General features: G+C 42.5%; 1 protein-coding gene across 1 annotated transcript in view; it reads left to right on the forward strand.

Moving 5' to 3' along the window:
- Nucleotides 1–786: 786 nt before the first annotated feature.
- The window catches only part of LOC142749605 (long-chain fatty acid transport protein 2-like), a 48499-nt gene continuing 23858 nt past the window's right edge, over nt 787–25427 (forward strand). The window contains exons 1-2 of the mRNA XM_075857862.1: nt 787–1356; nt 19605–19814. Of these exons, the coding sequence (XP_075713977.1) occupies nt 882–1356; nt 19605–19814 (685 nt within the window). The 5' untranslated portion in view covers nt 787–881. The remainder of the gene's footprint in view (nt 1357–19604; nt 19815–25427) is intronic.

A 25427-nucleotide genomic window follows, 5' to 3' on the forward strand; every position in this document is an offset into this window, starting at 1 on the left:
TGCCCTCACGCATGCGTGCACGGCCGTTTTCGCGTACATTGACGGATGTAAGTAGATCTCCTCCTCGTCTCTTCTTCTTCTCATCTCTGCTTCTTCTCCTCGTCTCTGCTTCCCCTCGTCTCTTCTCGTTCCGTGGTGGAGTGAAGACATCACGCCCCCTTGCCTTTTAGTTAGTTAGAAACGCGCCATTGACAGTTCAGGGGCTTATTTACATATTGAGCGCCAAATATAACGGCATCGATATGTAAATAACGGAGGAAGTTAGAAAAATAATTTTAAGTGAGACAGGGTTTGTGAAGCCCTGCCTATAACATGCTGCACTCAGCTGCACATGTTTGGGGAGTTGAAAGGTTCTATTTAAGAGTATAGATTCCATAGAGGTAGCCCATGCAGTTACTATAGGGCTATGGTCAGGCTGTTCCGATACACTTTTTTTGGGGTGCTATGCGAACCGACACAAGGCTCCCCCTCTCCACAATCACAGAAATATTAGCAAACCATTAGTGGGGAGAGCCAGAGGGTCATGTATCTCTTTTTTTCCTACAAGTTTTGGCAGGGTGGAGGAGACATCAAGTTCTGGGCTATCCTGAATGGTGGGGTCTAATGGCATGTTCATATAAGATTTACTTATTGCTCCTAGAAAATAATACAGTGCCACTGAGCTTATTTCTGTGCAGGGAATGTATACGTTCCTTTAGTCATGGGGGTGACTCTATGGTATGAAGGTTAAAGGTATGAAATGTGATCTTTCCAGAGTTCATAGTACACGATAGCCTTCTTTGTGTTGTTGAATGATTCTAAAGCACACACCTACCCAGTTTTATTGTTTGTAAGCAGGCTTTAACCTACAGCAAAAGGCTCACACTCTCCTGTTCTGCAGGATGTCTATCGTGCAGAAAGCTTTGATCGGGATATCACTACTATGGATGCTGAAACGTATATTTTTCCCCTACCTGTGGCAGGACCTCAGATTTTTTTGCAGAGCAGCTGGCTATGCACGGAAAATAGAGCAAGAAGTTAAACGCTGCTCCTCCTTTGGCATGTTGAGTTTGTTTTTGAAACAGGTGTCCATACGACCAAACCAGACATTTATTCTGTATCAAGACGAGGCGTATACTTACAAGGAGATAGATTTAAAGAGCAACCAAGCAGCATGGGCTTTAAATCGCTATGGAAAGATGAAAAAAGGTGACTGTGTCGCTGTCTTTCTGAGCAATGAGCCTGCATATATCTGGCTTTGGCTGGGACTAGCCAAATTAGGATGCCCAATGGCTTGTATGAACTACAACATACGTGCTAAATCCTTTCTTCATTGCTTCAAGTGCAGTGGGGCAAAAGTGCTACTTGCTGCTCCAGGTAAGAGGAATCCAATGTACAGTGTAAACCATAATATGTTAGAAATAAAATACTTTTGCCTTTTAAATGTTATTTGGTCCAGTATTTACCGAGATGTGTAGATGTTTGAAAGCATCTGAATAATTCTAAAGAATTTATGTGAGATTATATGCAAAAATAATCATAAAGTTTAAGGGGTTAATTATTAGTGTCAATAAACTGTATGGAAACAAACACTCTTAGGGCATGCCCACACGTGGCGGTTTTCCTCCGCAACTGTCCGCATCAATGCCGCACAGAATCTGCGTTTGCAGATTCTGTGGCGGATCTGCCCAAAATGTGCAGTAAATTGATGCGGATTAGCTGCTGCGTACTGCGGTAAAAGTGCTTCCCTTCTCTCTATCAGTGCAGGATAGAGACAAGGGACAGCACTTTCCCTAGTGAAAGTAAACTAATTTCATACTTACCGGCCGTTGTCTTGGTGATGCGTCCCTCTTTCGGCATCCAGCCCGACCTCCCTAGATGACACGGCAGTCCATGTGACCGCTGCAGCCTGTGATTGGCTGCAGCCGTCACTTAGACTGAAACGTCATCCTGGGAAGCCGGACTGGAGACAGACTCGGTAAGTATGAACTTCTATTTTTTTTACAGGTTGCTGTATATTGGGATCGGTAGTCACTGTCCAGGATGCAGAAACAGTTACTGCCGATCGCTTAACTCTTTCAGCACCCTGGACAGTGACTATTTACTGACGTCTCCTAGCAACGCTCCCGTAATTACGGGAGCCCCATTGACTTCCTCAGTCTGGCTGTAGACCTAGAAATACATAGGTCCAGCCAGAATGAAGAAATGTCATGTCAAAAAAGCAAGACGCATCCGCAGCACACATAACATGTGCATGACAGCTGCGGACTTCATTGCGGAATTTAGAATCTCCATTGAAGTCAATGGAGAACTTCCGCAATGAGTCCGCAACCAGTCCGCCACTGGTCCGCAACATCCATTGTATGCTGCGGACACCAAATTCCGCACCGCAGCCTATGCTCGGCAGCGAAATTTTCAGCCTCGTCTAAACGAAGCTTACTAAAAAGAAGTGGAAGGCAATGGAGAAACGGCTCCGCTGCGGATTAACGCTGCGGAGTGTCCGCAGCGGAATTCAAGAGCAATTCCGCCACGTGTGGCTTTGCCCTTATTCTCCTATTTTGTGCTACCAAGAGGACAGGAACTAGATTGACTCCAATCCTCTTATCCAGAGACAATGTATTGAAGATCTTGTCCTTTGTAATATACTCTCTGCACTGATTTTGATTTTGGAGATGATATCCTATGAACTAAGTGAATTGTGAGAAACTTTACTTAAAATAAACTGCACAACCCTCTTTGGATATGATCAGTTTTTATCTGTTGACTTCTGCTATAAAATAAGTTTTGTTTTTTTAAAATGCTCAGTCTGTGACCTGGTGAGTTCACTTGGTATATTTTATTGTACAGTATATTTAGCTAATCTTGTCAATGACATATCATTTCATTATTCATTTTTAAAAGGAAACACCAGATTTTCTTATTGGGACTATTCATTAGAGAATCTTTCAGACTCCCAAATATATAATCTCCGTGAGCACTGAGCTTGTTAGACTCTTCCCAAAGAAGTTCAGATAGCTACCCAGGAACAGGCCAGAGGTGGCCACACTGGATCTTGACTATCTTGTGGACACCACGATGGTGACCTTCTATACTACAGCAGTATTGGTAACACGTTAGGAGCACCAGTACTTACTTCCCGGCACTTTGTCCTGAAATTGCGCAGCAGACAAAGGGGTTGCGTTTTGAACAATACCTACTGGTTACAAGGGTCCTAGACAATTAAGCAAGAATGTTTCCATTCACTGTCAAAAGACAGAGATCGTGAAAATGGTGAGGAATTGAAACAAAAAGTATATCATAATGTTGCTGAACTTAGCAATATACAATTAATTTTTATTTAAATATAATTAAAACCCCTTGAAATAAGTTGAAATTTCCTAGAGTTCATATGCACTTATTGAAATGTCCCTATGGAAGCCAGCAGAGCAATGGTTAACACCTTGCATATATGTCATTCAAAGTATTACTGTAACCCAATCACATCTATTAAACATCACAGTCCATTCATCCACATAACATGGCATGCAATCTGTTTAAGAGTACAAGCTGTCGGACTGCTCACCAGTTCTCCTAACATTAAATCTCCGTCCTTTTAATAGGAATTTGCAGTTCAAAATGAATGCCCATTGGATATCTTTGATTAAGATGCATGAACAGACCTCTGATACGATCAAAGAGTTCTTTAATGTTAATATACTCTCGTACCAGATACACTGGGTTTGGGAAGCCTTTAAGGCCTTCCACAGACTTCATGCACACGACCGTGCCCGTAATTACAACCCGTAATTACGGGCACGGACGGCCGCGGACAGCCGTATTTATGGGCAGTGGTCCCATTATAAAGTATATGAGCACGGTCTGTAAAATAAAAAAATAAAGCATGTAATTACGGGCGATTTTATGGTCATGTGCATGGGGCCTAAGAGGGGTTTATATATCTGATATTAATACTGTAAAGAAGTGCTTTAGGCAAGATGAACTTGCTGCCAAGGATAAGATGGATAGTAGTGAAATAATCTATGTTAACAATCCTGGTGAGTTAAAATAGCGTGCAGCGGAAAAAAGCGCCACAAGAATATGATATGGTTAGGTTAAAAAGGCTCAAAATTTAGCCATGATCTCTAAAGTTAACCATCTATAAAGCAGAAATTCCAGTTAATGAACTTAGTTAATAGTCAAAACCCCGCAAATTTCATTGTGTTGTTCAGGATGTCCAATGGAAATCCGGTGAGTGATTCCAATGAGATTCTTAAGATATTTGAATCACATTTTAAGTAAGTTTATAAATGTAAACTCAGTGCATCAAGTATGGAATTTCAAAACTACCCAGATAATATTACACTACCACAACTTTCTCATGAAGAGAAAACCATATTAGATAGGCACATAACTCTAAAGGAGCTAGAGGATGCCCTTCGTGATACCCCTCCCCTTGCAAAAAAGCGCCTGACAGGGATGGGGTCCCGTTTGAGATCTATAAAAAGTATGCGGCAGAATCCCTGAGTCATATGTTGGAGGTTTTCAATTCCTCCTTTAAAAAGGGTTTTTTATCCCCAGTGATGGAAGAGGCCACAATTCCGTTGATCCTGAAGCCTAATATAAATCCAGTTAATATTGACTCTTACATGCCAATATCTTTTAATAAATACAGATATTAAATTCCTTGTCCGGCTGCTGTCCTCTAGATGGGCAAAAGTAATAACAAAAGTTGTCCATAGTGATCAGACTGTGTTTATTCCAAATAAATACACCAAAATGTATATAAGAAGGGTTTTTGGGAATCTAGAAGCTGTAGAATTAGATGGGGGGGGGGGTAGGCTTAGATGGGGTGGGGGTAGGCAATCCTTTATCTGGATTCCTCTAGGGCATTTGACTGTCAAATGGCCATTTCTAACATTGGTTTTGAAAAAAAATTGAGTTTGGTACTTTGTAAAATGGATTACCTTGTAGTATGCTGGTCCCCGGACACGAATCTCTGTAAACGGACAAGTGTGATAATTTTTGTTTTTCATCTAACGAGGGGTGCAAGACCAGGGAATTCCTTATCAACACTTCTGTTTTCAATTATAATGGAACTGTTCGCTCAATATATACGTTCCCAAAAGTACCCGTTCAGGATCATCGGGACTGAAGAAAAATTCAGTTTATATGCTGATGAAATTGTTATTCTCCTTCCCTCAGGGTCTCTGCCTACCGTATTAGCAATATTCTCCTAATTTGGCAGATATTCAGGAGTTAATATAAATTGAGGGAAATCCTTGATATTCCCCTTGTTGATCCCATGCATGATGAAATATGGGTTTGAGAGTTCTCAAACCAGACAAAAGCTTGATGTATCTGGGAATGGTTATTTCCAAGTCTCCGGAGGATTATAAAAAATTAAATGTTCTACCCGCAATTAACCCATTAACGCTATGTGACGTATTATTACGTCACCAACGTTGGCCTGTTAACGCAAACAGACGTACTATTATGTCATTGTGTTAACAGGCTACTGACACATTTTTAAAGCAGTGATAGCTTAACACCATCACTGCTTCAAGGCCAGGACCGGAGCTGGCCTCTAATACGACCGATTAATCCCTTAGATGCAGTGCTCAAAAGCGAGCGCTGCATCTATGGTGTTTACAAGCAGAACAGAATGTAATTGCGGGGTTCCGATGACTGCTCTGGCAGACCAGAGGCCTAACAATGGCCTCCTGTCTGCCAAGTACGGAAGCCTGCTAGGTCCCACCCGGAAGCGGGGCCTAAAAGGCTTCAGTCTCCAGAAACAAGATGGCGCAAGCTCAGAAGCTGAGCCTGCGACATCAGCCACAAGTGTCAGCTGTATGTTACAGCTGACACCCTACTGTAATTGCAGGGAACGGAGCTAGCTGGGGATGGGGCACCATTTATCAGTGCGACACTGGACACATATCTGCGGATTATTATTTGTTTACCCCATTATTATACCCTCTTATTATGCCCTGCTGTACTCCGCACATATTACATATGCCCCCACATTATAAAGTGAAATACAAGTAAAACCCCAAACAGAACTACTACCAAGCAAAATCTGCGCTCCAAAAGCCAAATGGCGCTCCCTCCCTTCTGAACCCTACAGTGTGCCCATACAGCAGTCTACGTCCACATATATGGCATCGCCATACCCGGGAGAACCCGCTTAGAAGTTTACGAGATGTGTGTCTTCGGTGGCACAACATATGGTGCACTAAAATGGCATATCAGCGGAAAATTGCTTTTTTTACTTTGCACCACCCACTGTGCTTTAATTACTAATGAAAAAACACCTGTAGGGGCAAAATGATCACTACACCTCTTGAAATGCCTTAAGGGGTATAATTTACAAAATAGGGTCACTACTTGGGGGTTATTTTACTATTTGTCATCAGAACCCTGCAATTGTGGGCCAATGCTGTGAAAATCACCAAAATAGACATCAAATGCTCATGTTGCTCTTCAATTTTGAGCCCTGTCATATGCCCAGGCAAATTATAAATGCCTTAAGTGTTGTAGTTTCCAAAATAGGGTCACTTCTTTGGGGCTTCCACTGTACTCTGGTACCTTAGGGTTTTGCAAATGCGACATGGAGCCCAAAAGCCAATCCAGCAAAATCTGCATGCCAAATAGCGCTCCGGCCTTTCTGAGCCCTGCCGTATGTCCAAACAGCCGTTTATGACCCCATATGGGGTATTGTCATAGTCGGCAGAAATTGCTTTACAAATGCTGGGCAGCTTTTTCTCCTTAATCCCTTGTGAAAATGAAAAAATGTAACTTTTTAGTGGAAAAAATTTTGATTATTCATTTTTCCGCCCTAATTCCAATAAATTCTGCAAAAGACCAGTGCGCTCTAAATGCCCCTAGATAGATTACTTAAGGGGTGTAGTTTTACAAATGGGGTCATTTTTTGGGGGTTCCTATTGTTTTTGCCCCGCAGGCGCTTTGCAAATGTGACATGGCACACGAAAACCATTTCAGCTAAATTTGAGCTCCAAATGGTGCTCCTTCCTCTTTGAGCCCTGCCATTTGTCCAAACAGCAGTTTATGACCACATATGGGGTATTGCCGTAATCAGGAGAAATTGCTTTTCAAATGTTGGGGTGTTTTTCTTTCTTTATGTTTTGTAATAATTGAAAATTTCTACTTTTCATTGATTTAGATTCTCATTTTTACGACCTCAGTCCACTAAATTCAGCAAAAAAACTGTGGGGTCAAAATGCTCACTATACCCCTTGATAAATTCCTTGAGGGATGTAGTTTGCCAAATGGTGTGTTTTTGGGGGTGTTTCCATTGCTTTGGGCCACAAGACCTTTTCAAACCGGACATGGTGCCTAAAATATAATCTAATAAAAAAGGAGGCCCCAAAATTCAGTGGGTTCTCCTTTGCTTCTGAGGCTTGTGTTTCGGTCCATTACCACACTAGGGGGACATGTGGGATATTTCTAAAAACTACAGAATCTGGACAATAAATATTTTCTGTGTAACAGAACAAAAAGGACTAAAAAGGAAATTCTGAAAACAAAAATGAAATTTCTAAATTTCACCCCTACTTTTCTTTAATTATTGTAAAACGCCTAAAGGGTTAATAAACGTTCTAAATGCTGTTTTGAATACTTTGAGGGTGCAGTTTTTAAAATGGGGTGATTTATTTTGTTTTGTATTATATGTCCCTGTAAAAATAGCCTTTTGAAATGTTCTTGAAAATGTGAGAGATTGCTGCTAAAGTTCTAAGCCTTGTAACGTCCTAGAAAAATAATGGGATGTTCAAAAAACAATGCCAATCTAAAGAAGAGATATGGGGATGTTAATTTGCAACTATTTTGTGTGGTATAACTGCCTGTCTTACAAGCAAATACATTTAAATTTAGAAAAATGCTAATTTTTGAAATTTTTTGCTACATTTTGGTGTTTTTCACAATTAAATACTGAATGTATCGACCAAAGTTTACCAGTAACATAAAATCCAATGTGTCACAAGAAAACAGTCTCAGAATTGCTTGGATAGGTAAAAGCATTCCAAAGTTATTATCACATAAAGTGACACATGTCAGATTTGAAAAATGGGGCTGCATCCTAAACATGACAACAAGTACACGTCCTTAAGGGGTTAATGAAATAATAGGGAAATGCAAGGTATGGAAAAAATTAACAGTATCGATATCTGTCATGGTTGCTCTAATAAAGATGATTATCCTTCCACAAATAATGTATATTCTGGTCCATTCACCTATATGGATAACCGGAAAATACTTCAACTGTTTGTAAAACATGATAAATGACTATGTTTGGCGGGGAAAAGACCAAGGTTGAAGTATAAGTACACAGCATATCCACTATTAGAGGGAGGACTAGCAGCTCCTAATTTTAGAATGTATTATTTGATGGCCAATCTACTTATATTTGTGACTGGTTAAAAGATCCCTTCTGTTAGTATCTTGTTGAATGACTGGTCGAACCTTAGGAATAGCTATTCAAATGCATAGGGTCTGGCAGGCGGTTAAAGCGATTGGGGGTATAACAACTGCAAATAAATAGCAGCAACAGGGTAAATAGCCAGCTCACTTCCAAACAAACCACCGATCCACAATTAGCACATGGCATTATCAGGCATGGATAAGTCCAGAGCGGGACACACACGTGGTTGTAGGGAGGAATTTTACCAGATATATTTTTTGGATGTCACCTTAACAGGGAGTGGAGATAAAATATAAGTAAGTCCTTATAAAAAACCTACAGCGACCAATTCCAGACAGAACCGATAAAAACAAGGGGACATATACAAAAACACCGAAAAAGGCCATACTTACAAATGGACACAGCCAGGTCAGAAACGCTGATGAAGGAGTGAGCAGGTGCTTTAAATAATAATAGCCACTCCCACTGGTCTTGAGGGGAGTGGTGTGTGTGGTGCATGGGATGTGTAGTAAGAAATAATAAATGAATAGTGTGTGTGCAAGTGTAATACTATAAGTGAAATATAGGGGGCAGTAATGAGTGAAGTGCCTCAATAGAAATAAATGGATAATGGGGTGCAAGTGTGTGAAACATGGAGGGATAGTGTGTACGTCATGAGGCACAACGTGTATAGCCAGGTAGAAGCCTATTTGTGACGCCTTGATAGTTCATAGAGCGGGCTACCCTGCTTGCTATGCCAAACAACAACACACCATGCTCTCCCAGCATAAAAGACCCGGCTGTCTCCAAGAGAAGCAAATATACGTAATAATGAAAAATACCTGGGGTATTAGTAATCATTTTGGCCAAAAGGACGCAAGCTCGCAATCCACGACAAGGATCCCCAGACTTGCGAGTCCCTAACTCCTTAACTGGAACAGAATGTTCCTGATGCACAGACAGAACCGATAAAAACAAGGGGACATATACAAAAACACCGAAAAAGGCCATACTTACAAATGGACACAGCCAGGTCAGAAACGCTGATGAAGGAGTGAGCAGGTGCTTTAAATAATAATAGCCACTCCCACTGGTCTTGAGGGGAGTGGTGTGTGTGGTGCATGGGATGTGTAGTAAGAAATAATAAATGAATAGTGTGTGTGCAAGTGTAATACTATAAGTGAAATATAGGGGGCAGTAATGAGTGAAGTGCCTCAATAGAAATAAATGGATAATGGGGTGCAAGTGTGTGAAACATGGAGGGATAGTGTGTACGTCATGAGGCACAACGTGTATAGCCAGGTAGAAGCCTATTTGTGACGCCTTGATAGTTCATAGAGCGGGCTACCCTGCTTGCTATGCCAAACAACAACACACCATGCTCTCCCAGCATAAAAGACCCGGCTGTCTCCAAGAGAAGCAAATATACGTAATAATGAAAAATACCTGGGGTATTAGTAATCATTTTGGCCAAAAGGACGCAAGCTCGCAATCCACGACAAGGATCCCCAGACTTGCGAGTCCCTAACTCCTTAACTGGAACAGAATGTTCCTGATGCACAGACAGAACCGATAAAAACAAGGGGACATATACAAAAACACTGAAAAAGGCCATACTTACAAATGGACACAGCCAGGTCAGAAACGCTGATGAAGGAGTGAGCAGGTGCTTTAAATAATAATAGCCACTCCCACTGGTCTTGAGCGACCAATTCCATCCTACAGGCTACCTCCTGCCATTCACCACATGTGATAAAAAAAATATTCCTGTGGGGGAACTCATCAGAATAAAGAGAAACAGCTCGGATGAGCATAGATACAGGTCACAGGCTGGCAATCTCTGCACCAGAATGAAAGAGAGACGCTATCCTACCCGGTCCCTGGATAGAGCCAAAAACATTGTTAGCAAAATTGACAGGAATACGTTACTTGATAACATATCTACCACGGGGACACATAGGAAACATAGGAATAAACCAAATCTTGTCTTTTCTACCACATATAGTCCACAATTTAATCAAGTCACAAACATTGTCCGGAAACATATCCCTATCCTATACCAGAACGAATATTTATGTAAAATACTTACAGAGGGAGTCACGTACATTTCCAGAAAAGCGCCCTCCATCGTTTCATTACTTTCCCCCAGCCTCTTTTCTAGTGAACTTAATATTAAACCACAAAAAAACCTGGCTCACTACAACTGGCTTCTATGGCTGTGGACACAAAAAATGTATAACCTGCGGATATGCCCACAAATCGCAGGAATTCAAATCCACCTCGAATGACAGAGTTTACCAGATCAAAAGTCATATCAACTGCAACACCAGCCATACAGTCTATCTGATCACATGTAAATTATGTCATATCCAGTATGTAGGCTGCACAGCAGGTACCTTGAAAGTTCATATCAGGAGACACCTGTCCGATGCCACGAACAGAAAGAACGCCACCTTTTTCCTTTCATGACATTGAAAGGGTTACTAAGCCAGTGAGAGGTGGAGATCACAGGCAAAAGCTCCTGAGTAGGGAAACTTTCTGGATTTTTATGCTTGAAACCAGAAATACCAAGGGTATGAACAAAAGACAGGACTTTAATATATCACTATTGATTATTTATAGATAATTTATAGGTTATTCCATGTGTACTATGATTGGGAGTTTCTATAGAGGTTAACCCCATCCTTGCACTTACTTCTCTGTGCCATTACCTGAGACACAAGAACAGGCTGTTTTTAACAGGTGTTCATTAATACACTCTCATAAAGTTTCCAGCTTCCTTCACAGGTTAGCTATGACTAAGGATGTTTATCCGAAACGCATAAATAAAACTTGTGTTCCGTGGTAATGCCGTGGATGTTTTAAAATGTTCAAATAAAGAAGTAAAGGTTTTCCTACGTTGCCGTGGATTTGTATCGCTGGAATTTCTCCCTCCAAAACTGCAAATAAATACACTCCAATATGTTAAAATTCTCACCTCCTTGAGCTGGAGGGATTCCACAGTTTTTGGATAAAAAATAAAACTAAATTGATTGCATAACTTTTTGCGGAAGAAAGACTAAAGTTTTGATACGTTAGTAGATCAGAGTTTAATGGTGAGATCTGAGGTCTTTTTGTATCTGGTGACTAATCTCTCTAACCCTCAGTATATGGAAGTTGTGACTTTTAGATGCCTTGTGTTTGTCCGTGCTGATGGGGCGGTCAAAGGTCGCCTTTCTATATTTTACAGAATTCTAATGGGAATGTTCATATCTGTAAATAGGCTTCTTGGTAGATACAAATGGAACGGTGAATTAGCCCTGGGTATCTGTCACGATCTGTGGCTATGTGGACACACTAAGCCGCACCGACGTAGCTGGGAGGCAGGTGGCCAAACTGAGTACCCAATCAATACAAAGTCCAGCACAAGGGTACCGGAATAGTCCAGACAGTCGCAGTGGCTAGGCACAGATGGAACTTCAGAAGGCAAATGATGCAAAGCGTGGCAGATGACATCAGATGTGGTGTAACACAGCAGAAGTGGTAAACGGCACAACACGACTCCAACGATATAGAGGGCACAGGAACAAATACAGCATGGGACACGGGATACAGGTAGCAGAGCACGGTAACACTGGGAACAGGAAACGACTAAGGAACCATTTGCAAGGCTAACAGAGGAATGCAAACAATGCTCAGGCAAGGAGTGAAAGGGCGGGGGCCTTTTTATAGTCCAGAGATCTGGGACTAATTAGTTCATTCTTAACATGTGCACGTGCTGGCCCTTTAAGGCCGGGAGGGAGCCCGTGTGCGCACCCTAGTGGTCACTGCAGGACAGGATGGCCGCATGTGCTGGCATCTCCGGAGAGGAAGACGTCGGCAGGATGAAAGCAGTCTGCGGTCTGCAACCGTTACAGTACCCCCTCCCCCCTTACGCCCCCTCTCCTTGGGTCCAGAGTGAGAGAGGAATTTCTTCATGACGGTAGGGTCATTAAGATATTCTTCTGGCTCCCAGGACCTCTCCTCAGGAGCAAACCCTCTCCAATCCACTAAATAGAAAGTCCTTCCTCCTACCCTCTTGCAGTCCAGGATCTCTTTTACTTCAAACACATCGGAAGAACCGCTGGGAGCAACCGCAGGACTAGGAGTTTTACTGTAGCGGTTCAGCACCACCGGTTCCGGGAGGGACACATGAAAGGAGTTTGGGATTTTGAGGGTAGGAGGCAACCGAAGCTTATAGGAGACAGGATTGATCTGTTGCAGGATCTGAAAAGGTTAGCGGAAACTGGGAGCAAATTTGCATGAAGGCACCTTCATACGGATATTCCTAGAGGACAGCCAGACTTTGGTACCCGGTAGACACTCTCTTCTTCTAGTATCCGCCTTTCGCTTCATGCGATCAACTGCCAGCAGAATAGAAGACCGGCTCTATTACCAGATTTGCAGAAAGTTTCCAAATGCAGAATCAGCTGCGGGTACCTGAGATGTAGTCGACACAGGAAGAAGGATTCGTGGATGTTGACCGTACACAATGTAGAATGGTGTGGAAGTGGTGGACTCACTTGTCTGGTTGTTGTACGAGAATTCGGGCCATGGAAGAAGCTGTACCCAGTCATCATTCTGCATGGAGATGAAGTGGTGGAGATAATTCGCCATGATCTGGTTAATCCACTCGACTTGACCATTAGAGTGGGGGTGATAGGCTGAGGAAAACTCCAATCTCCCATGCAGGAGTTTAATTGAATTCCCCCGATCGGACAATATGTGAAGGGGCAAGCCATGCAAGCGGAAGATGTGCTGAATGAAGAGATGAGCCAGTCGAGGAGCAGAAGGTAGACCAGTCAGCAGAACAAAATGAGCCACCTTGGAGAACTGATCCACCACCACCCAGACCATATTGCATCCTGCTGTGGGAGGAAGGTCAGTGACAAAGTCCATTCCAATATGCTGCCAGGGGGCATTGGGCACAGGCAAAGGTTTGAGCAGACCGGCAGGCTTGGAGTGAGCAACCTTGTTAGAAGCACACACAGTGCAGGAAGAGACAAAGTCCACAACATCCTTGGGAAGCGTGGGACACCAGAAATGACAAGTTATCAGGTCTCAAGTCTTACGAGCACCCGCGTGTCCAGCCAGTTTGGAGCAGTGTCCCCAGCGAAGGATTCTCCTCCTGTCTGCCAACCGCACAAAAGTAGTCCCCGGAGGGTTGTCTCTCCCACCAATCCTAGGCACTGGGGTCTTTTTGGCTTCTGGGGGCACAAACACACAACATGGCCTCCGAGGCTACAATACAGACAAAGTCCTGAAGTGTGTCTGCACTTCCACTGTACCGATTTTTCCCTAACCACCCAGTTTCTTTTTTGTTATGGATTGTTCGCTCCTTGATAGGAAACCATTGCATACTAGCCACTTGGGAAAACCCTAGCTACTGAGAAGCTTGCTGATCTGGGCTGTAGCCTCTGGGCTCTTTAATATCGTCTCTCTTAGGGCCAGTTCACATGTTGCGTAAATACTGCGGATTTTCCGCAACGGAATTTGTTGCGGAAAATCCACAGCAAACACAGTATCAGCAAAGTGGATGAGGTAAAACAAATCTCATCCACACGCTGCGTAAATACTGAGTGGAAAAAACGCTCAGAAAATTACCTGCGGTGCGGAATTTTATTCCGCAGCATGTCAATTGTCTTTACGTAAACTCTGCTTATATGTTGTGGGATTTTCCCATTGTATTCAATGGGGATGTAAATCCTGCATCAAATAAGAGTCATTACATTTTTTGCAGCGGGATCGCAGCGATCCCATCGCAAAAAAAAGTAACTCAGAAAACAAAAAATATATTAAACTTACCTAGAATTCTGTGTTTCATCCTCCTGGGATGATGCTTCATCCCATGTGACTGCCGCAGTCACAGGTTGTAGCAGTGGTCACATGGATGAAATGTCATCCCAAGAGGCCGGCCTGGATGACTCCAGAAGGCTGGCCTTCTGGGATGATGCTTCATCCCATGTGACCACCGCTGCAGCCGATCACAAGTTGCAGCGTTCACCTGGGATGAGACGTCATCCCAGGAGACGGGCCAGCTAAGTGCTGCAGTTTTCCACACCGGACATTCCGGGCAAAAAACTGCACCACAGTTTGGTGCGAATTTCCTGCGGCGCACAGGGCGGATACGCTGCGTTCTATTACGCAGTGTATCCGCCCCATCTTAACTCAGCCTTAGGGGGGATTCACACGAACGTGTAATCGGTCCGTGCGGGCCGCGTGGTTTTCACGCGCCACGCACAGACCAATACAAGTCTATGGGGCAGTACAGACAGTCCGTGCTTTTTGCGCAGCGTTTGTCAGCTGCGCAAAAAAAGCGACATGTTCAATATCTCCACGTATTTCGCGCATCACGCACCCATTGAAGTCAATAAGTGCGTGAAAACCACGCAGGTCGCACGGAAGCAATTTCATGCGAACCGACTGAAACAGCGCACCAGCTGTCAAAAGGATTAATGTAAACAGAAAAGCACCACGTGCTTTTCTGTTTCCAAACATCCAAACGGAGTGTCTTTTTAGATGAGCGAACCCGGACAACCGAACCGAACTTCACCGGGTTCGGCCGAACTTGTTTTGGCCGAACCCGGCAAAAAAATTTCCGGTACGCGACGTCAGGAGATAGTCACTGTCCAGGGTGCTGAAAGAGTTAAACTGTTTCAGCACCATGGACAGTGACTTCCGATCCCAATATACATGAACCTGTAAAAAAAAACGAAGTTCTGACTTACCGATAACTCCCGGCTTCTTCCTCCAGTCTGACCTCCCAGGATGACAATTCAGTCCAAGTGACAGCTCCAGCCAATCACAGGCCAAGCACAGGCTGCAGCGGTCACATGGACTGCCGCGTCATCCAGGGAGGTGGGGCCCGATGTCAAGAGAGGCGCGTCACCAAGGACGCGTCACCAAGGCAACGGCCGGGAGGGAAGTTCTCGGTAAGTACGAACTTTTTTTTTTTTTTAACAGGTTGCTGTATATTGTGATCGGCATTCACTGTCGAGGGTGCTGAAAGAGTTACCGCCGATCAGTTAGCTCTTTCAGCACCTTGGACAGTGACGGGCGTCGACTAGCCTCATCTCTATGATGGCGGCTGCGCGAAAATCACGCAGCCGCGCATCATACACGGATGACACACGCAGCTGTCAAATGTTTTTTGCGCGTGCAAAACGCTGCGTTGTTTGCGCGCGCAAAAACGCAACGTTCGTCTGAATCTGCCCTTACAGCTTCTCATCCTACCTGGTTTACAGGCGGACGATTACATATGTTCACCTACAATGGGTTAGAACTGTTACAGGGTGCGCTCAATGAGGAGCGATTCATCGTTCTGGCTTTTGTTTTTTTCTTGACTTTATTTGAAAAATGTTTAATAAAAGCATTGTTTAAAAAAAATAAAAAATTAGTTGTATGATCTGAAACATTTTAAGTGACAAATTAGCAAAAATAGAAGAAATACATTTTCATAGCGCTGTATATTACAAATATTCTCAAATTTAAATTCGCTAACTATACAGTAAATGAAGGTGCTTCACATTTTTACCTTAATATACAAATTTAGGGTATGTTCACGCGGTCAGTATTTGCACAACACAAAACCGCTGTGGATTATGAAGATACGGCCGGATTTACACGAGTGTGTGCGTATTGCGCGCGCAAAAGGTACTTAACAGCTCCGTGTGTCATCACCATATGATGCGTGGCTGCATGATTTTCGCGCAGCCGCCATCATTATGACACTCTGTTTGTATGTTTGTAAACAGAAAAGCACGTGGTGCTTTACTGTTTTCATTCATACTTTTACTGCTGTTGCGCGAATCATGCGCGTCACACGGAAGTGCTTCCGTGTGCTGCACGTGATTTTCACGCACACATTGACGGACACACGCTGCGTGAAACTCGCGGACAGTCTGCACGGCCCCACAGACTAACATAGGTCCGTGCGAGGCGCGTGAAAATCACGCGCGTTGCACGGACGTATTACACGTTCGTCTAAATAAGCCCTAACCCACAGCAGAAATCTGCAGCTAAAATTCTGAGTTTTGCTATAGACAGGCATGCGGAACTGCACACGAATTAGCTCCATTGTATTAATAATAGTGAACATGCCTTGGATTTTAAAATCCATGGCACGTTCAATATTACACACACATTTTTTCTGCAGCATGTGAATGGGCCATGTAATATCCCATTCACGTGCATTGCAAGCTAAATGCTAGCAGACTCCGTCAGGATTCGAATATGCACCTAAATCCTGACAGAATCCACAACAGGTGAACACGGCCTAATCAGTGGCGTAGCTATTGGGGTCGCAGCCTTCACACTTGCGACCGGGCACCCCATTGCCACACAGCGCGCTAATACAAGGAATGCATGGAAGACTACAAGTGAGCTGAGGAGGGGGCCCATATTGTATGTGTGTTGTATTGTACTGTCTGGGTTTGCGGTGGAGAGAGGAGAGGGGGGCTTTAAATTACAGGCCCCCCTCTCCTCTCTCCACCGCAAACACAAACTGCACGATACAATATATTACAAATTGTGGGTCACGACTGTGAAAGTGATTAGAATATGTTTAAAAGATAATATTTTGCATGGACTCCATCTTGTATGGTAGCGTCCATTTTGGATCGTTGGAATGATTGCGTTAACGCGTGAAGACCCCCGGGGGGTTTGTGAGCCACTCACCAAGGTCCCGATTCCAACTGTATTTGCGTCCTCAGGATGGCTGATGGCCCCTTCCTTCAGCATTCACTGTGCCGTGAGCCATTAGCAGCTCGGCGCAGACCAGTGCGATTTGGTGACATTATCGCGCCTATCTGCGCCGAGTCACTCATAACACAGGGCAAAGAAGGAGAAGGATATCCTCCTCCACCCATCGTGGGAATGGGGATAGGTAAGTAACTTTATTATTTTTCTATTATGCAAATATGGGGGAATTATACTGTATAAGGGGGGCTGATATGGTGGCAGCTATGAGGGGCATTATACTGTGTTGGGCAGCGATGAGGGACATTATACTGTATGGGGTCTGCTATGGGGCATTATACTGTATGGGTTGCTGATATGGTGGCAGCTATGGGGGCATTGCACTGTGGTGAGACAGCTATGGGGGCTTTATACTGTGTGGGGGCAGCTAAGGGGGGGGATTATACTATATGGGGGGCAGCTATGAGTGGCATTATACAGTATGGGGCTGCTATGGGGGCATTATACTGTGTGGGGGAAGCTATGAGGAGCATTATACTGTGTGGGACAGCTATGGGGCATTACACTGTGGGGGCAGCTAAGGAGGAAATTATACTGTGTGGGGCAGCTTTGAGGGGCATTATACTGTATGCGGTCTGCTTTGGGGACCTTATACTGTATGGGGGGTTGATATGGTTGCAGCTATGGAGGCACTACACTGTGGGGAGACAGCTATAGGTGGTTTATAGTGGGGGGGCATTATACTGTATCGAGGGGAGCTATGAGGGGCATTATACCGTATGGGGCTGCTATGGGGGCATTATACTGTATGGGGCAGCTATGGGGGCATTATACTGTGTGGGGGAAGCTATGAGGAGCATTATACTGTGTGAGGCAGTTATGGGGCATTACACTGTGGGGGGCAGCTAAGGAGGGCATTATACTGTGTGGGGGCAGCTATGAGGGGCATTATACTGTATGGGGCAGCTATGGAGGCATTATACTGTATGGGGGCATTTATGGGGAGCATTATACTGTGTTGGGCAGCTATGAGGGGCATTATACTGTATGGGGCTGCTATGGTGGCATTATACTGTATGGGGCATTTATGGGGGCATTATACTCTATGGGACATTATACTGTGTTGGGCAGCTATGAGGGGCATTATACAGTATGGGGCTGCTATGGGGGCATTATACTGTATGGGGGCATTTATGGGGGCATTATACTGTATGGGGTCTGCTATGGAGGGCATTGTACCATTTGGGGTCTGCTATGCAGGCATTATAATGTGAGGGGCAGCTATGGGGGCATTATACTGTGTGGGGGCATTATACTGTTTTGGGAGCATTATACTGTGTGGGGGGTAGCTATTGGAGCATCATACTGTGTGGGGGCAGCTATGGGGGGCATTATACTGTGGGGGCTGTTGGGCAAGGCGGCTGGGGTCTTGTGGTGTTGGGGAGGGGTAGGGGGCCCAAGCTAAATATATGAGCCTTTAGCTACGCCTCTGGGCCTAAGTGTTTATTTAAAAAATGTTGAGTAACTTTGTCAATATACTGTAGTAAATTACTTATGCATTGTTCATCTCTGCACTAAGTTTTCAGTTTTTCTGTTCCGTCATAGGAAGAAAAGAAAAAAAAGGAAGCACCATTACCGTCGCATGACGAATACCAGCGGCACCCGACAGGACCCATTAACTTTAATAGGTTTCGTTGTTTAACTGAAAAAAAAAATTTCGGCATTTTTTACTGGATCTGCATCGGAAGTTCAAACACAGATGTGAATATAGCCTTATCTTGTACTGATTCTAAGTTACAGATTGTATTAGAGCCTAGCATTATATTCATCTGCTATCATAAACAGTTGACAGACAGTTCCCTAACAGTTTAGGCTTCGTCGACTACGGTATTGCATCCGTCAAAATGACGCAACCCTTGCACAATGGAGACAAACAGAATCCATTTACACCGGATCCGTCACCATTGAAATCAATGGTGATGCAAACGGAAACCTACGGTTTCTGTTTGTTTCAGTTAGGGTTCCGTTCATGGGTTCCGTTCATGGGTTCCCCTGACGGAAAGCTCAGACAGAACCCCTGAACGGAGCCCTGACGCAGATGTGAACGAAGCCTTAGCTGAGCTCCTATAATGCAGTCAGGCTGTTTGCTTTGCTTAAAATAGTTTACTGGTGTAAAACTTGTGATTCCCAGAATGCAAAGCACCTGAGTGAGCTGTATGCAGACATTAAGTCAGCCGGGAATGCTGGGAGCTTTTATAGCTCTGAAGCCTGAAGAATTATTGCTATATGTAATCTGTAAAACAATGTTTAAAGGTGAGTGTAACCAAAGGCATTCGAGGTTGCAAAAAATATAAACAATTAATTATTTTTTGATGCTTATAGATAGTATATTTCTGATTCTTTTCAAGAATCAACCTTTTTATATCCATGATATATTAATTTGCAAAAGTATGTAATTAACTTTTAATATTTTGTTATTAAGCCTACATGACATTCCTTTATTTATTTTTACAAGAACTGAAGGCTGCTGTGGAAGAAGTGCTACCTGCTCTGATAGAAGATGGGGTGCTGGTGTTTTACCTGAGTAGAGACTCACCCACGGAAGGAGTTCAAAGTTTACTTGACAAAGTGGAAGCTGCTTCTGAAGACCCTGTTCCCGAATCCTATAGATCAGGTTCTACGGTGAAAACACCAGTTCTGTATATTTACACATCTGGAACTACAGGTAACTCAGAACTAAACAAAACTTCCTTTAATCCTTTATAAACAGGATCTGACAGAGAAATACGTATAAACTAGTTTTAAAGTGTATTCTGAAGCCCAAAAAAACTGGATTAAAATCTTTACACATACCTCCACTATACTCCTATAATGTCAGGCATAGACATAAAATTGCTGTTGGCCAAACACCTCTGGTATATGGAAATCTGGCAGCGGCTTATTTCCCTTTCCTAACTGGAAAAAAACCTGCACACTCACCGGAGCTGAGCATACATGTTTATGCAGTATGTTTGGCCTACAGATATCTAATCATTGTAACATTATGGTCACTTCAAAGTGGTTATACATTAGGGACTTCAGGAGGCCATCTTCTAAACGATTTGTCGATCATAGTTGGACAACAACACCGAAAGCTAAAACAGCAAATCCTCGATTGACCTATGAATTGATCTGTCGCCTGGTCTGGGCTTCTATTGATGGAATTCGGATTTGTCATTTGGCTTTAACTTTACAGGACTGTCTGCACCTGACAACGACTGAAAAATCCGAAACGGCAGATCAATTTTTCCACAGATATCTGCCTTTCTTCAACATCTGTCCCGCTTGTTTGTGTCACCAAAAGGTGCTGACAGTAAGCAGGAAATGGTCTAAATTGACCTTTTTGGTCATCCAAAGCCTCTAGTGTATGGCCAGATTAAGAGCTGTGTAAACCTTCGTGGCCGGTTTTTATTATTATTATTATTAATATTATTATTATTTGTGCTTGAAAACATTTTTTCCAATTGTCTTTTCTTAAAAATTGCATTTACTTTTTGAGATGCAGCTTCTATGTATGCACTATATAAAGAAGCTACATCTCATAAAGTAAATAGATTTTTTTGTAAAAATCAATTAGAAAAAAAAATGAAAGACAAAATACATACATTTAATCCTAAAAAAAAATAGGGCTACAAAAGTACAAAGGTTTACTTAGTCTTTAAGGCTGGGTTTGCAGACAGATTTTATGCCAATCAGACTACATTCAATTAACACTATATACATATTTTGTCACTATAGAACCTATTCTCATTTTTTCATCTTGGTATAATAAAACTTTCCTATTCACTATAATGGAGTTGTCTTCCAGATGCTGTTTTCACACCAAAGCTACTGTATCATTCCTGATACCATTGTATCATGCATTCTTGGCTCTTCCGGGTGTGCATGTTTGATTTAATGGGGAGAGGGGAATAAGGCCTCATTCACTTGGGTCGGATTTGACATGGATTGCAGTCAAATCCAACAACAAACCGCATCCCTTGCATGTGAACGGAATTTCCGCAACCCTGTCCACATGCTACAGAAAATTTCCAAGCAGATTTTTGTCCGTGCCATGGCAAAAAAAAATAATTTAAGAATAAGTAGCATGCTCCTTATTTCCCTGGATTCCACATGGAAAAGCCAGTGGATTTCCATATGGAATGGAAGCAAATCCATATGTGGATCTGCGGCACATTGAATTGCATATCCATTGTAGAAATTGAAGATAAGCCTTGGATTTCTTCCATGGATACTGTAATAAAGAAGTGTTGGCCTAAGCTTCTGCTACACTTTGGACAGTAGCCTTCCTCTTGTGGGAACAAAGGATTGGGCACGTTGAACTCTAAGGGTATGTTCACACGGCAGCCTCCGATACGCCTGAAATTACAGAGCTGTTTTTAGGAGAAAACAGCTCCGGAATTTCAGACGTAATGGCATGTGCAGGCGTTTTTCGCAGCGTCCATTACGGACGTAATTGGAGCTGTTTTTCTATGGAGTCAATGGAAAACGGCTCCAATTACGTCCCAAGAAGTGACAAGCACTTCTTTGACGCGGGCGTCTTTTTTACGCACCGTCTTTTGACAGCGGCGCGTAAAAAAAAATGACGCTTTGGAGCCGTATTTCCGGACGTAATTCGAGGCTAAAACGCCCGAATTACGTCCGTAAATAAGGTGTGTGAACCCAGCCTAACACTGTCGATTATTCTTTTCCCCTGACATGTGGGTTTGTTCACACTTGCATTTTTTCCATAACGTACAGCACTGTGCAAAAGTTTTAGGCAGTTGTTGAAAAATGCTGCAAAGGGAGATAGTTTTTAAAACAGAAGTGTTAATAGTTTTCTGTTTTTTTATCATTTAACAAAATGCAAAGTAAAGGAAAAGAGAAATCTCATTTAAATCAATATTTGGTGTGACCACCCTTTGCCTTCAAAAGAGTATAAATTCCTCTAAGTACACTTGCACACCAATTTTGAAGGAAAACGGGAGGCAGGTTGTTCAAACATCTTGGAGAACTAACCACAGATCTTCTGTGGATGCAAACTTCCTCAAATCCTCCTAGCTCTTCATCTAATCCAAGACAGACTCGATAATGTTGAGATCAGGGCTCTATGGTGGCCATATCATCACTTCCAGGGCTCCTTGTTCTTCTTTACGCTGAAAATACTTCTTAATTGGCTGTATGTTTGGGGTCGTTGTCCTGCTGCAGAATAAATTTGGAGCCAATCAGATGACTCCCTGATGGTATTGCACAATAGATAAGTATCTGTCTATATTTCTCGGCATTGGGGACACCAATAATCCTGACCAAATCCCCAACTCTATTTGATGAAAGGCAACCCCAAACTTGCAAGGACCCTCCACCATGCTTCACTGTTGCCTGCAGACACTCATGATTGTACCACTCTCCAGCTCTTCGGTGAACAAACTGCCTTCTTTTACAGCCAAATATTTACAATTTTGACTCCTCGGTCCAGAGCACCTGCTGCCATTTTTCTGCACCCCAGTTCCTATGTTTTAGTGCATAGTTGAGTCGCTTGGCCTTCCACGTCGAAGGTATGGCTTTTTGGCTGCTATTTTCTATGAAGACCACTTCTGGCCAGACTTCTCTAACAGCAGATGGGTGTACCTGGGTCTTACTGGTTTCTGTCAGTTCTGAGCTGATGGCACTGGTGTACATCTTGCGATTTCGAAGGGAAGTAAGCATGTGTTTTTGATCTGCAACACTAAATTTCCTTGACGGACCATTGCATCTACAGTCCTCAGCGTTGCCTGTTTCTTTGTGCTTCTTCACAAGAGCTTGAACTTCACATCTTGAAACCCCAGTCTGCTTTTAAATCTTTGCCTGGGAGAGACCTAGCTGATGCAGTACAACTACCTTGTGTCTTGTTGATTTGCTCAGTCTTGCCATGCTGGACCTGTGACATGAAACGGTCTTCCACAACCTCACCTTTGTAGCAGAGTTTGGCCGTACTTCCCCCAGTATTAAGCCCCCTACACAGCTGTTTCTGTTACAGTTAATGACTGTGTTTCAACCTACATATGAAAATGATGATCATTATCACCTGTTTGGTATAATTAGCTAATCATACACCTGACTATAATCCTTCAAAATCAAGTGTACCTAGAAGAATTGATGCTGTTTTGAAGGCAAAAGTGGTCACACCAAATATTGATTTGATTTCAATTCCTCTTCTGTTCATTTACTTTGTTAATTGTTAAAAAAGTAATAACACTTCTATTTTTGAAAGCATTCTTAATTTGCAGTATTTTTCCACAAATGCCTAAAACTTTTGCACAGTACTGTATTTTGTTAAAGTAGACTCATCAATTATGATTAATAATGTGTTATGATGCATTGAATGTGACATCAAGGTACATTAGGGATTAGACATCTGTGCCATGTGCGAAGAAAATGTAATATGTGATTTCACTGTAAAATATTATGTCCTTGTTATTTGGGGAAAAACAATATTGCCTTTGAAGTATACTGTGACAATATACAATGGTGCCAACCATACCACCTGTCTGTATGCACCATGATGAATAATTAGACAGACTGGAATTCAATTAAATCTAACTGAATCTGACTATAGATGTTAAAAAAAAAATCTGCATTTCTGGCTAATGCGATAACTGCCAGGTTGCCCAATGTGGCATGCCACTCATCAGTCAACTCAAGAATTACAGACATTTCTTCAATGTGTGTTATATGTCCTAAATGAAAGTTTTACTTTAATATTTACAATAAATATTTCTTACATTTTTCATAAAGACATATAGTATGTATCCCTATCTGTCAGTTCTCAGTATGATTGTGTTAAGAGATAAATTATACTCTTTCACTCTTGTTTGTTTTCATTCCTTCTTTTAATGTTTAACTTGTATTCGTTGAAGTATTGGACTTTTGTTACTTTGTGCTCTGCAATAACTAATTCTTCTTACTTTTAGTTAATTTAAGTCTAATGCTATACAGTATGATCTAGACTAAGCTATAGAGTTCAGTAGTTATATGGATTTATGAGAAAAATTCTAAGAAGGCCAAGTATGCCAAAAAAGTGTTCATTTGGCATATGTGCATTGTATTTCATATTGTGTATTTCAATATGAGTTTTATTTTAATAGGAGTCAATGGCAGACGTGCGCAACAGTTGCATATTTCGGGGGCATGTGTTCAATAGTCTATTTTAAATGGCTCCGCCGAACATAATCTCTGAACATGGTGTGAACCTAGACTACATAGGGCAACAAATTACCCAAGTCTAGGTTTGCATGATGTCTGGTGATTTACATTTCACATTTTTTGCATACAGTTCTGTTGAAAAGTGTAGTTGCTGAATGCTCTCCACAAGCATATTTTTCCGTATAAGGAACCCAGCCGAAGACTGGACATCTGTTTAGATTCAGGTGTTCATGGTCCGTACCCACCACTAGTGACTGAGTGAATCCACATGCCAGCTAGTAAATACTTTTTTATAATACAGATATAATTTAATATCACCAGATGTTTATGGCGAGAACATTTTTAAACTGGACCTACAGTGGGTAAGTGAGTTACAAATTCTAATACATAAACAATATTGTGAAATTAGTGTAAATAACACTCCTAAAACTTTATTAAAAACCTAAGATGCAGCTATGACTCTGCCCTGTATAGGCTAATATGCTCAGTAGCCTGCTCAGTAGCCTTCTATCTGCCATGTATCAGTCATGAGTGAGTGTTGGTTTTATTATTTGTCACTGGTGCAGCGGAGATGTATTTAAAAGACAAAAATTCACATGGATATCAGAGATGAATGGATGAATGAAGAAGTAGGATCTGTGATGGCGCTGCTGCGTGGTAGGGATGAGGGGAATATACAAGGAATCGATTCTTTTAAGTGTCACATCAATGATCAAGGTCACCACTTATCCTTTTCATTTCGATAAATTACCTGTCTGCTGTTCTGTGATCTCACGACCCTTTTCCCTTAAACTCCTTGATTTTTGTTGAAATATTTCCTTGATCATTGATGTGACACTTAAAATAATCGATTCCTCGTATATTCCCCTCATCCCTACCATGCAGCAGCGCCATCACAGATCCTACTTCTTCATTCATCCATTCATCTTACCAAGCGGTTACCTTTGGAAACCGGCCCGGATCTGGCAGCAGCACTTGTGGACCTATTGCGTATTGTCTATGGCTAAATGGTGAGCATGGTTTTTTCATTCCTTCACCCGCCTATCTTATTGACCTGCACTATGTGGCGCCGTGGTTTTTGCTCTCTCTCCTACATGGATATCAGACATTTTGTGTCCTTTATTCAAGAGTTATTGAG

The sequence above is a fragment of the Rhinoderma darwinii genome, chromosome 3, assembly GCF_050947455.1.
Source record: "Rhinoderma darwinii isolate aRhiDar2 chromosome 3, aRhiDar2.hap1, whole genome shotgun sequence".
NCBI lineage: Eukaryota > Metazoa > Chordata > Amphibia > Anura > Rhinodermatidae > Rhinoderma > Rhinoderma darwinii.